Source organism: Microcebus murinus, chromosome 2 (assembly GCF_040939455.1).
Source record: "Microcebus murinus isolate Inina chromosome 2, M.murinus_Inina_mat1.0, whole genome shotgun sequence".
Taxonomy (NCBI): Eukaryota; Metazoa; Chordata; class Mammalia; order Primates; family Cheirogaleidae; genus Microcebus; species Microcebus murinus.
This window is the reverse complement of record NC_134105.1, coordinates 100,698,871-100,712,019: the sequence shown is the minus strand read 5'-3', so window position 1 is coordinate 100,712,019 and position 13,149 is coordinate 100,698,871. Positions and strand designations below refer to the sequence as shown.

Here is a 13,149-nt window from a genome sequence, read left to right as displayed (position 1 = left end):
TCTCCAATCCAAATGCAAAGAGCCTTACCGGGTCTACCTCCAAAGTATATGGCTGATCTACTGACATCTCTCCCTCTGCTGCTATCAGCATTGTCCACATCACTCAAAGCCAGAGGCCTGCAGTATCCTCCTCATCTGTCACCGTGTTTCTCCTCCTGCTCTCCTACAAGCTGTTCTCCAGAGAAGCCAGGGTGATCTTTTAAAAGGCAATTCACTGATACTCACTGAATACCTTTTCTGCCTCTTTCAGCACTGTATCCCCTCACCCTAAACAGTGCCCAGAGCCTTAGAAACTCCTTAGTAAATAATAAAGAAATCACTGCTCACCATTTTACTGGATTTCCCACCTGTGTCTAAATCATAACAGGTCCAAAGCTAAAACATACTCTCCCCAAAAGTCTCGACTCTTACATATTTCTGTTTTCTAGCTACACAGACATGAAACCCTGGGAGTCTTTTACTCCTCTCACATAAATTCAATATGTCATTAAATCATGAAAGATTTTACTTCTTGTTTTTTTGAGACAGAGTCTCGCTTTGTTGCCCAGGCTAAAGTGAGTGCCATCAGCCTAGCTCACAACAACCTCAAACTCCTGGGCTCAAGCAATCCTTCTGCCTCGGCCTCCAGAGGCAGGTTAATTAACTTACCCAGTTAGCTGGGACTACAGGCATGCGCCACCATGCCCGGCTAATTTTTTTCTATATATATTCTATATATTTTTTTCTCTCTATATATTCTATATTGGCCAATTAATTTCTTTCTATTATAGTAGAGATGTGGGTCTGACTCTTGCTCAGGCTGGTTTTGAACTCCTGACCTTGAGCAATCCACCTGCCTCAGCCTCCCAGAGTGCTAGGATTACAGGCATGAGCCACTGCACCCGGCCAAGATTTTACTTCTATAAATTTTCTCATAACGGTTTCCCTCCTTTCAAATTATCACTGCCTCTATTTATTAACTGAATGATCGTAGCAGTTTCCTAATTGATCCTTCTGTCTATATTCTGAAACCTTAATCTTTCTAAACTGCAGCTGATAAAAAGAAACAACAAAACTTCTCTGCTGCTGCTGCTTCTTTCATAGAAAGCAGCTTGGCACGGCATTCAAGGCTCTTCAAAGCCTCGCCTTCCACTTCCTTCCTACATACCCGACTGGGACTACTCACTGTTCTCTGTACAAGTTTGATCCTTTTTCTTCTCATGTCTTTTCATTCCCAATTACTACAGTGTCTAGCACATAAATGGCTCGATAAATGTTTGTTGAATGCCTTCTTGTTGAAATCCTGCCCATGCCAAACAGTTCACCTTAAACACTACTTTGTTCATGAAGTCTTTCTCCCTCCTTTTCTAGTCCTTATGGCACTTTTTTTTTTTTTTTTAGTTTAAAGGCTTCTTTGGAAACCTTATGGCACTTAAACCTTCCACTGCTGTGTGTCATTTGTGTCTCATTCCTCAGTGAGAAATGTTTCTTTCTGTGCTTTTGTGTCTGTTGCAGTATCTAACAAAATGCCCCCCCCACACACAGTAGATATCTAATAAATGTTTGTGGACTTTAATTTCTGTAATTCTAATTCTAGAATCCCACCTTTAACTTCTGTATGGGTTATTTCCTTGTGAAAGATCATTTTCTCTATTAGCATAATAATATTTATCAGATTCCAAATATTAGATGCTAATGGGTAAATGAACCCTAAACAATGTCTCTCCCTAAACTGCCAAACAAAATGTCAAAATGGTCCTTGCTCTTATGATCATCAGTTAAAGAACAAAAGTAAGTGGATAGGAGTTATAAAGCTAATAGAAAATGAAAGTTTAGAAAAATGATAAAAATGCATCATGCAATGCAAATGATGAGCTTTCCCAAGCAGATTCAGCCCATAAACTACTGCACAGAGAGGAACAGGTACTCTTGAGACAAGTAGGCCCTAGCACTTGAGGTTTCTCTGTAAAGGCAAAAGGCATGTAGGACCACCCTTGTTCTCAGAGGTGTGGGAAGAGGAAGGGATATAACCACCCAGGGTGCCTAGTATTGTGCTGGGCACTCACTGGGGGTAATATGTTCCTTTCAGTTCAGATCCCAGAGAGAAATGTGTCCCGAGTTACTTGAAAAATGAAAAAGTATGTTCATCTTGCTGATGGGGGGGAAGGGAGGGGATATTGCTATCATCTGTCCCAAGGGCCCTGCCAGGCTCTGTCTGTGTAAGGCTGGGAGAGGAGTCCTGTGAATCTTAACAGGATTTCGTGCAGGCTGGCACACAGGATGGGTGAGCACAATCAATTCTGAGAGCTGAGGGAGAAGAAGGAATTTTCAAAGGAGCCACTGGGAACACAACTGCAGACCAGGGGCCTCCCTGGCTTCTCCTTTTCCCAACCTTCTCCATCCACTGCCCTCAAAAAACGGCCCCATTAGTTACTTGGGAAAACTGGTTAGATGTTCCGTCTCATTTTCAGACTGCCCATTCTAACTCAAATCTCAAAGGTCCCTCTTCACTTCTTCCCACACAACCCAAAGGATTTGTAGTCTAGGAAACCAAAGAAGTGTTTCATCAATAAATCAATTTATTTAAAAGAATATGTTACAATTAATTACACTAAGTGACATTACCAAACAATTTTAGAGTGGTTAGCTCTAGAACAAGGAATGAAAGAAACACTGTTAGCCATTATGTGTCTGTGTATTTTCTCTTCACATTTCTTAAATCACAAATAAAAAATACAAGATACTGCAGTGAAAATACAATTAGAGTTTCTCTCAAATAAATTAAAAGTGTGCATGGCCTGGGAAAAACTGAAGCCCAGCTCACTGGCTTAAAAGAGGGGCATGATATAAAACTGGTGTCCAAGTTGAGCAGTTGGCCAAGTGCCCCCACCCCATATCACTCCCCGCTTTGATTCTGTTCCTTCCCAGAGCCCTAAGCTTCCCGGACGCCCTACGTTATAGCTGAGGAGTGAGCCAATGCTGTCCTGGTATGGATAAGGCCTGGCATGATGTGCTCAGGTTTAGGGGAAGAGGAAGACAAGAGGTGGACCTGGCAGATGGGGAGCTAACGAAGCAACCCACTGCCTCTACTCTCCCTCCCTCTCTGAGTATTCAACCACGTCATCCTCCCTCCAAAGGGAAGTTAACGTAACACAATGAAGCTGGTGAAGAAATAGCAGAATGTTGGAGTCCAACAAACCAAACAGTTGCTACTGCTGAATCCATCCAGCCAGACAGCATGATGGAGAGAAGGGAGGGTACAATAGTCCATGCAGGTCTGGAGACTTCAGGTCAACTAGGATACAGTCCCCTTTTAGAACACTGCCTCCTATGAGCCCAACCCATAAGGTGGCAAATTCTGAGGAGAGAGAGAGAGGTGTCACCTCCTGTCAGTGCCCTATTTTGTGGGCAGTCCCAGCATTGGGTTTGGAGCTATAAGAGGGGATAACTCAAAGCTACTGGCCTGGGTAACTAAAGGATGAAACTAAATGGGCCAGGCATGAGGATGTTGGAATATTTATCTAATTCCTCCCTGAGAGCTCTGTCCAGGCCTAGGAGCTGCCCTGAGCACATACATATCTGTACCTGTGCTTAGGCCTAGGGCAAGGGGAGGGAAGAAAAATGGAGAATAGAATAAAAATATGAAAAGCAGAGAGCCCAAAGCATGGCCCAAGGGAACCTTTCCACAGGGGCAGATTTCTCAGGGCCTGCATTTTCTCCTGATCCATAAAAAGCTCTGAGCTTTTGTCCCAGAGGATAGAAACCAGATGTGGAGGGAGGTCAATGGGAGACCAGGAAGATCCTGCTGGCTTTGCTGGGGCGAAGCTGAGGGTAGGGGGAGCCTCCCTTTCCCAGAGACAAATTGCAAAAGAAGACTGGGTAAAAGCCTCCCTGGGCAGAAGCCAGGACTAAAGTAGTAGTAGGGATTAGAGAAAGGAAGTGTAGAGGAAGGGGGCAGAGGGGAGAGAAAAGTCACACCTAACACTGCTTCATGCAAAGAAGGGCTTTGATCCTATGGACCTCCACAGCCACAGTGACCTCTGCCTCCATCACTGGAGGACTGTTGTGGGTAGAAGAGGAGAAGGCGCTGTCCTTTAGGGTCGCCCTCCTTCCCATCTCCTTGGTGCAGCTGGGTGCTTTGTTATGGGACAGCCTCAGGTAGGGGCCCTTCCATAACAGATTCTGCCAACAGGCCAACTACCTATGGGGCCCCTCACCTAATCTCCAAAGCACCAAGTGAATGCTATGCCAGAAAAGGAACACAGCACTATCTACCCACTCTAAGGGACCTCCAAATCCCTATGTCTCATATCTGGAGGTCAGCATTTGGGCTGTCGTGTGGACTCCCAGATTTGTTTATTCCTTTCCCACTATCAGGGAACAGGGGCAAATTGCTATTTTTACAGTTTGAGCTAAGTTGGCGCCAAAATCTTCTTTAGCATCTTAAAGTGGGCAATCAATGTATCTTCTTTTCAGAGTCCTTTGGCTCATTATTTAATTCACTTAAACCCCCTCCCCCCAAAAAAGGAGTTAATCCTGTGTCAAAGCCTTCAAATTAGGGATCACTTTCTGCAACTTTAAACATTGAGCATTCTTATGTGTTACACTCTGTGATGCCACCTGGGTTTGGAGACGGGGAGGGAGGACAGGATGTCTTACATGATTCCACACCTTCCTGGGGGGCAAGCGGCTGCCAGGATAACAGAGTGAGAAAGAAAGAAAAGTGGCTTCACAATGATCTGCAAAAACAAGTTACAAAAAAGAAACTGAACTGCCCCAACACTGCTCAGGGGGGGGTTGACTACAACCAATTATGAACACCACCCTGTTAAACAAAGCAAAAGATCCCTCCCTACGGAAGTTTTTGTTTAGAAGGTGAAGAAGGGAAAAAGAAAAGGCTCAAAGATGTGTTTCAGTTGCACCTGAGCCTGACGTGGTGCTCCTGTGCACTCTCTGCAGAGCCCAGGAGCTACCCCAGCCAGCCCTGGCCTCTGATCCTGGGACGCAGCTCTTAGGTCTCAAAGGGTCTAACTGCAAGGTCAGATGAAGCGCTCTGTGAGGGACAAAAAGGTTTTCCTTCAGTCTTTTAATTAAAAGTTGGAGATCAACCTAAATCAACCATATTCCTACTACTCCTTCCTCGGTCCTCAGCTGGCTTGGATGGGGCTATGGTTTGGTTGGCACAGACCACTGACCCATTCCAAGTTTCCCCAAACCCTTGAAGATATTATCAGATCCCCCCCCAACACTGCTGTCTGAGGCAGGTGCAGAGAATGTAACAGTTATGGGTGGTTATGGGTCAGGAATGGAGAAGGTAAAACCTTATGTACACAGGGCATTGCTCTTTCTTTCCCCTACGTAAGTCCAACTTTTGTGCCTAAGGTATCAGCTTTATCTCTGGTCCCTAGTACCATCCCTGCTGCAGAAAAGGCAGGGAAATGAGAAATTACTACCATGAAGTGTTTCAGGTTCCTGTGGCATCAACCTCCTGAGTCCAACCTCAACTCCACCAGGGCCAATTGAGGGAAAGCATACAAGGGCCTAGGGAAGCAGGAAGGAGATGCAGAATGTGGCCAGAAAGCCATGCGTAGGAGACAGAGACAGACCAGAAAAATTATCTTGGAATCAAGAGACCACACCAAATCTTTAGGCTCTCCGTGCAGAACCGCAGCCTTGCTACCTCGAGAAACCTCGAGAACCTCGAGAAACACACCTCTTTCTCCTCCCCAGCACCCTGTTGGATGATAAAGAAACTATACTTCTTGCTCCTCAGACTCTATGGCAACCCATGAGCCAGAATCTGTACTCAATACAAAAAAGGGGGGAAAAACCCAAGCAGGTTGTAAACTTTTCAAGTCCTTCATGAGGAGAGGTATTTTCCCTATAAAATTTTTTTTTTCCTTTTTAAAGTTTGTTTCAAAATAAAGAGAGCAAGAGAGAGAGGTCATGAATTCTAATGAAAGGTGTGTAAAAACACAAGCTAAAAAAGGTACTGCCATCATTATGAAATTTAAAAAGAAATATATATATGTATATACGTGCAGCTAATTTGTATATATATAATTTTTTACATACATACATATATATGTCCGAACAGTGCAAATGGATGAAGTTCATAGTTCCAGTTTTAAAAATATAGTACAAGGAGAGTCTGTTGGTATGAGGCCCAGGTGAAAGAACAAAGATACCTTTGGCAAGTTGGTTGGGCTTATTTCTTTCCTGTCTTAACTTAGTTGACTTCTGGTGCTGACCAATCTGTTCTCTACCAGCTCAATTCCAGAGACATGAAATTCAGGGGCGGTTATTAATAAGATTTAGTTTAGGGCTTTTGGACATAATGACTTTTTTCCTTTTTCTCTTCTTTTGTGTTAATGATTACTCTGTCTGACATGGGAGATGAAGGGGGTAAGGGGATGAGGGCGAAGAGAAGGGAAAGGGAAAGGGATAAGGAAAGGCTAGGTGGCCACATCCCTCTGCTGTGACCTCGCCATCTGGAATATGTTCTGAAAGGAAAAAAAGAAAAGAGTTATTGGGAAGCCACATCTCCTACCAGCTGGAAACAACTCCTCAAAAAGAAACTAAGCAGGTATGACTGGAGGCTGGATGACTCAATCCGAGAGGCCTTGTCCCCTGACTTAACTTACCATCTAGAATCACAGCCTTTTAGAGCTGGAAGGGACCTTGGATACTAATTATCTGGTTCAGTCTTCCTGTTTTACAGAAGAGAAAACTGGGGTCCAGGGAGGCTGGTTTACCCAAAATTACACAGAGAAAAAAAGCCAGGAGAAAACCCAGATAAAATTCCCAGAGCCAACATCCCTCCTACTACACTGAGAACATAAATTTTCATGTTCCTGACCTGACCGCCTCATCTTCTGAAAGATTGTCTTCGAGAATAAACAGCTAATTATTCAGAATCTTCCAGATTGTGCTCCAGCACTGGCACATACACACAGCAGAGTAAAGCAGTAGCAAAACCTTCCTCCACATACACATGCTTGGTTAGCCTAGAAAGACTCTGTTGTGACTCATCCAGTCAGATGACTAGAACTGAGGACAGCTGCCCTTCTGGGTCAGGAACAACATGGAAGGTGATTTGATTTTTAAAACTGGCAGAGGAGGGTCCATGAAGTCATGAGAGATGGAAGAGCCTGTAGCCAATGTCCACCCTCTAAGCAAGGGGAGAAGCAGGGCTTTTTTGCACGGCCCATTCACCATCCAGAGGCCAACCTCGCTGGAAGAATGTCCTGGCTCACATGAGATAATCAGTCTCTAACTAATATTCCTAGAAAGACAGAGATGGAGGTGAGGGTCCCAGGTATTTGGCCATGGGCCTATAAATTTTCAATAAACAAAAAAGATTAAAAAGTCCATTCAAGAATTGCTTAGAATTACCTCTTTTCTCCACTTGAGCTCGCAGAACACCCTCTCGAAGCACTCATGCATGTAATTGAACTGAAAAAAAAGTGGCAACACTCACTGACTTCCTAAGACCAGGCACCACAGAGCCATACCTTTGAACTCCTGCCCCCAGCCACCCCATCTTCCAAACTCAGTCTAGAGAAAAACCCTGGCAAGTGCCACAAATTCAGGCCTGGCTCATCTCCTGTCCTCTAGCTCCTTCTAGTGGTAACTATGAGTCAAGCAGGATGAAATTGCCAATCCTAATCAGGCGTAAACGAAAGGCAGGATGAACCTGGGGCTCTATGATTCAAACAGGTTCAGATGGATCTCTGCACCTCTTGCCACGTATGCATTTAGCTTAAAGACAACTTTCAGCCCAATCTACCTTCCCCGAGCATGCGTCCCCATCCCCCACTCACATATGGTGTGAAGATTTTAACCCATCGGGGCTTCTTTTCTCCTCGTGCATATTCAAAACAGAAGGCCATCCCTTCTTCATCAGTGTCCCACCGCTGCATCTCATCCCATTCGAATGCTATTACCTGGTTCTGCACAACCAAGAACAAGAGAGTAAGGTCTACAGTCTGAGTTTCAGAGCGCTGGGGAGCTGAGGTAAGAGGAGTCTGTACCAGGCCACAAAAGATAAATGAATGGAGATATCTGTATCGCTTCAGGGAAAGGACTGTGACAAAAGAACAAAGGTCAGTGGAAGTAGCCAGAGAAGCTGAGAATCAGTGTGCATCCAGTGCCCATATATCTGCCATAGCCAACACACAATTTTGATTTCATTTTCCCCTCAAAAGGAATTAAAACATAGCAAGCGAGTATCAAAGTATCCCCAGTGCTTCCAGCCCAAGCCCCATGCTGAATTCTCACCTCCAGCTGTCCCTCCTCGGTGCAGGCGTGGAGTTTAAAGTGCGTGATGCTGATGGCTGTGATGACGTGCCCCTTTCTCCTGGAGTCACAGGCACAGTGGGGGAAGATGATTTCATTGTAGCCCTCACAAGTCCTTAGCATGTTGAGGTACTGGGACAAAAGGAAAGGGAAACAGTACTATTTTACTACGGAACTAAACACAATGAAGAGCTGCTCAGACGGCACAAGAGAAGGAACAAAGAGAATATTCTCACCCAACAACCTGAAGACCTGGCCTTTGGTCTCACACCCACCCCTAAGTGGGGTCCCAACTCTGAGACAATCCTTTATCCTACTTCCAACTTCCGCCTTCACACTTCCAACCCCTCTTTTCTCTACTTAAAAAAGATACACAAATTAAAACCAGAAGAAACACTATAACCAGGACTCACAGGGCTAGAAGGGAATTCACAATGCTATTTAGTCTATCCTCTATTTTCCTTGTACCTAAGGGATGGGAATCTAAGCTATCCTCTATGATTAAGAAAGGACGTTGATATTTCCCGCTATCTCCTCTCCAGTCAAAAGTTACAACGATCTCAGTGATAATCTCACAATCATAAAATACTGAAACTGAAAGAGACTTTAAAACCTAGTCATTTTATAGAAACTCAGAATAAGATGAGACTAAACTGAGGTCACAGGTAATAATAAGTAGCACAACCAGGATTAGAACCCAGGTTTAATTTCTAGGCCTCTGCTCCTTTCACTATCACCAACTAGTCACCAAATCAGCCCCACTGTTCCCTGGGTCTCCAGTATATATGCCTCCTTAAGAAGCATCTGGACCGGCTGGGCGCGGTGGCTCATGCCTGTAATCCTAACACTCTGGGAGGCTGATGCGGGAGGATCGCTCAAGGTCAGGAATTCGAGACCAGCCTGAGCAACAGTGAGACCCCCATCTCTACTAAAAATAGAAAGAAATTAATTGGCCAACTAAAAAAATATATATGAAAAAAATTAGCCGGGCATGGTGGCACATGCCTGTAGTCCCAGCTACTTGGGAGGCTGAGGCAGGAGGATCACTTGAGCCTAGGAGTTTGAGGTTGCTGTGAGCTAGGCTGACGCCACGGCACTCTAGCCTGGACAACAAAGTGAGATTCTGTCTCCAAAAATAAAGAAGCATCTGGACCAAAATCAAGCAGCACATATTATATTACATGACTCTCACAGGCACATTATAAGATTAATCCAGAGATGTCTCTGAACTGCTGAACTAACCCAGCTCTTTGTCCCTTCTCTCCAGTGAAGGTTGCTTCTCTTTCATTCAACTCACTATTTTGAGTTGAGAGGAGAGAGAGTAAAAGAAGATGAGTGGAAAGAGAGTAAAAGTAAAAGAGAAACAGGGGAAGGAAGACAGGGCAGGGGTGGGGGGGAATGAAGATGCATGGACTCTGACCTGGTTTCCTCTCAGGGACTACCTGGGAAACAAGCAAATAGCCTGAGCTTCCAATTGCATGTCACATGGGAAGAACAGGGCACACTGGTGATGTGCGCAGAGTGCAAGAGAGAAGATAAAAAGCACAGCACCTCTGTAATCCTAGCTCTTGGGAGGCCGAGGCGGGCGGATTGCTCAAGGTCAGGAGTTCAAAACCAGCCTGAGCAAGAGCGAGACCCCGTCTCTACTATAAATAGAAAGAAATTAATTGGCCAACTGATATATATATAAAAAATTAGCTGGGCATGGTGGTGCGTGCCTGTAGTCCCAGCTACTCGGGAGGCTGAGGCAGGAGGATCGCTTGAGCCCAGGAGTTTGAGGTTGCCGTGAGCTAGGCTGATGCCACGCACTCACTCTAGCCTGGACAACAAAGCGAGACTCTGTCTCAAAAAAAAAAAAAAAAAAAAAAAAAAAGCACAGCACCTTAGTCTCCCAGCACCCAGGATGGGCAGAGAAATTAGAATACCCTGAGAGTTGCCTTCTGCCTTACCAAGAGAGAAGAGAAAAAAGGACAAAGGCACAAAAAGGACACAAGGCAACCTATGGCTCTGATACCAAAGAATGGTACTTAAGACCATTGCTACTGCCACCAGGAACTGTCTGGAAAGACTTAAGGGCTCAAGGAGTATCATACCACATGCTCCCTTCCCTACTTTGTATTTAGGCTTAGGTAAAATAATAATCACAACTTTGAAGGTGAAATATTATAAAAAGGGTAGCAAGAATATAGGGACAGGGTCAATTTAGAAGTGCTGCAATACTTCAGTCATATCATTTTTCATCTCTCATCTCTCCCTCCTTCTATCACCCTACTCCACACCCCCACACTACCCCCCTGCTGAGTTTTTTTGGCTTGTCTGTTTGTTGGTTGGTTGCTGTTGTTGGTTTTTCTTTGAGGCAGTCTTGCTCTGTTGCCTAGGCTAGAGTGCAGTGGCGTGATCATAGCTCACTACAACCTCAAATTCTTGGGCTCAAAATATCCTCCTGCCTCAGCCTCCTGATTAGCTGGGACTACAGGTAGGTGCCTGTAGCCACCATGCCTGGCTAATTTTTCTTTTCTTTTCTTTTTTTTTTTGAGACAGAGTCTTGCTTTGTTGCCCAGGCTAGAATGAGTGCCGTGGCATCAGCCTAGCTCACAGCAACCTCAAACTCCTGGGCTGAAGTAATCCTGCTGCCTCAGCCTCTCAAGTAGCTGGGACTACAGGCATGTGCCACCATGCCCGGCTAATTTTTTCTGTATATGTTAATTGGCCAACTAATTTCTATTTATAGTAGACACGGGGTCTCGCTCTTGCTCAGGCTGGTTTCGAAATCCTGACCTTGAGCAATCCCCTCCCGCCTCGGCCTCCCAGAGTGCTAGGATTACAGGAGTGAGCCACCTGGCTAATTTTTCTATTTTTTGTACAGAGGTCTCCCTCTTGCTCAGCCTGGTCTCGAACTCCTGGCTTCAAGCAATCCTTCCCACTTCTGGCCCCCATATTTTTATTATTCTTCCAATACCAGTGGTAAACAGATTCTGCTTAATCCTGCTATTGGCACTATAAACAAAAAGGAATCCCTGACTGCTGTACTTTGGTAAACATGACAGGAGTGGGTGATACAGAATAGGAGAAAACTCTTCTGGGGTTATAATAAGCAGCAAAGCTTGGGACAGAGAGCAGTATACAGAGGAGTGATTAAAAGCCCAGGCTGGCTGGGCACGGTTGGCTCACGCCTGTAATCCTAGCTCTCTGGGAGGCTGAGGCGGGCGGATTGCTCAAGGTCAGGAGTTCGAAACTAGCCTGAACAAGAGCAAGACCCCGTCTCTACTATAAATAGAAAGAAATTAATTGGCCAACTAACATATATAGAAAAAATTAGCCGGGCATGGTGGCACATGCCTGTAGTCCCAGCTACTTGGGAGGCTGAGGCAGGAGGAGGATTGCTTGAGCCCAGGAGTTTAAGGTTGCTGTGAGCTAGACTGATGCCACGGCACTCACTCTAGCCTAGGCAACAAAGCGAGACTCTGTCTCAAAAAAATAAAATAAAATAAAATAAAAGCCCAGGCTACTGTGGGCTTGAATCCCGGCCCGATTAGTTCCTAACTGTGCAACCTGGGCAAGTTACTTAAACTCAGGCCAATTACTTAATCCCAGGAGCCTTAGTTTCCTCATCTGTAAAATGGGAAATAATATTATAATAGCACCTACACCACCTACACCATAGCATTTTGTGAGCGGTAAATAGAAAGTATTTAACATAGTACTTGGTACATAATTAGGCATTTAATAAACAGCTAAAAAAAATTTTTTTTAAAGCTTCATTATCCTTGGCTCTCAAGCCATTTTCTCTTTCATGAATACTCTGTGAAATGATGTATCTGGAAATTACTTTTAAAAACTCCTGAGGAAAAAAAGCATGTGAGATAGACAGAACATGAATGGCAGAAAGTTGAAGGCTGGTGAAGCTGCATAAGTGGTACGCGGGGACCGACTATTCGTTCAACTTCTTTATGTATTTGAAAATTTCTACAATAAAATGTTAAAAGAAAAAGAGTGCCCTGCAATTAGGCCTCTGGTACTCAATCCAAGTCATCTCCCTAACACAGTCTTCAGAAACTCTACATGCTCAATAAGCAGCAGTTCTGCTCAAGGATGCTTAAAACCCTGCAAATGCCAGTGGGTGTTATGGAGCCTTAAGACTAGTTCTACTCATGTCCTCTGACAAAAAAGGCTTTTATATAACACATTTGTTGAGAGTGCTCTTCTTTGAGAGGTACCACTACTGTTTTGACAAATATTTCTGCCACATTCCCTAACTGGAAGTTTTATTATATGAATTTTTTTTTTTTAAAGAGAGAAACATGCAGACAAAGCAGGGATTAGGAAAAGAGATTAGAAGAACATGGAGCTCTGCATATCTTTTTTTTTTTTTTTTTGAGACAGAGTCTCACTCTGTTGCCCTGGCTAGAGTGCTGTGGCATCAGCCTAGCTCACAGCAAACTCTCAAACTCCTGGGCTCAGGCAATCCTGCTGCCTCAGCCTCCCGAGTAGCTGGGACTACAGGCATGTGCCACCATGCCCGGCTAATTTTTTCTATATATTTTTAGTTGGCCAATTAATTTCTTTCTATTCTTAGTAGAGACAGGGTCTCGCTCTTGCTCAGGCTGGTTCCGAACTCCTGACCTTGAGCGATCCTCCCACCTCGGCCTCCCAGAGTGCTAGGATTACAGGCGTGAGCCACCGCGCCCGGCCTTCTACATATCTTGAACTCTCTCTTTGTAACCTAGAGTCAGACCTTGAGTCAGTTACTCTATTGGGTTCTTCCCTTCTGCCACCTGGAAATAAAAGACATTGCTGCCACCCTCTCTTCCCTGAAGTACAGAAAAACATATGCATGGGAGCCTGACAGAAATGGGTTCAAATCCCATTATT

The 13,149-nt window shown here is 44.6% G+C and overlaps 1 protein-coding gene across 5 annotated transcripts in view; it reads right to left on the bottom strand.

The window, feature by feature from the left end:
• Positions 1-2,540: 2,540 nt before the first annotated feature.
• The window catches only part of SNX27 (sorting nexin 27), an 81,696-nt gene continuing 71,087 nt past the window's right edge, over positions 2,541-13,149 (bottom strand). For 4 of the 5 annotated variants that reach the window (XM_076000127.1, XM_076000126.1, XM_012767602.3 and 1 more), the window contains 4 exons: positions 8,260-8,409; positions 7,803-7,931; positions 7,375-7,434; positions 2,541-6,482 (listed from right to left, as the gene is read on the bottom strand). In XM_076000127.1, coding sequence (XP_075856242.1) covers positions 6,435-6,482; positions 7,375-7,434; positions 7,803-7,931; positions 8,260-8,409 — 387 coding nt within the window. In that variant the 3' untranslated portion in view covers positions 2,541-6,434. Of the gene's footprint in view, positions 7,265-7,374; positions 7,435-7,802; positions 7,932-8,259; positions 8,410-13,149 lie in introns of all 5 variants that reach the window. The other variant, XM_012767603.3, reaches the window with a different exon arrangement.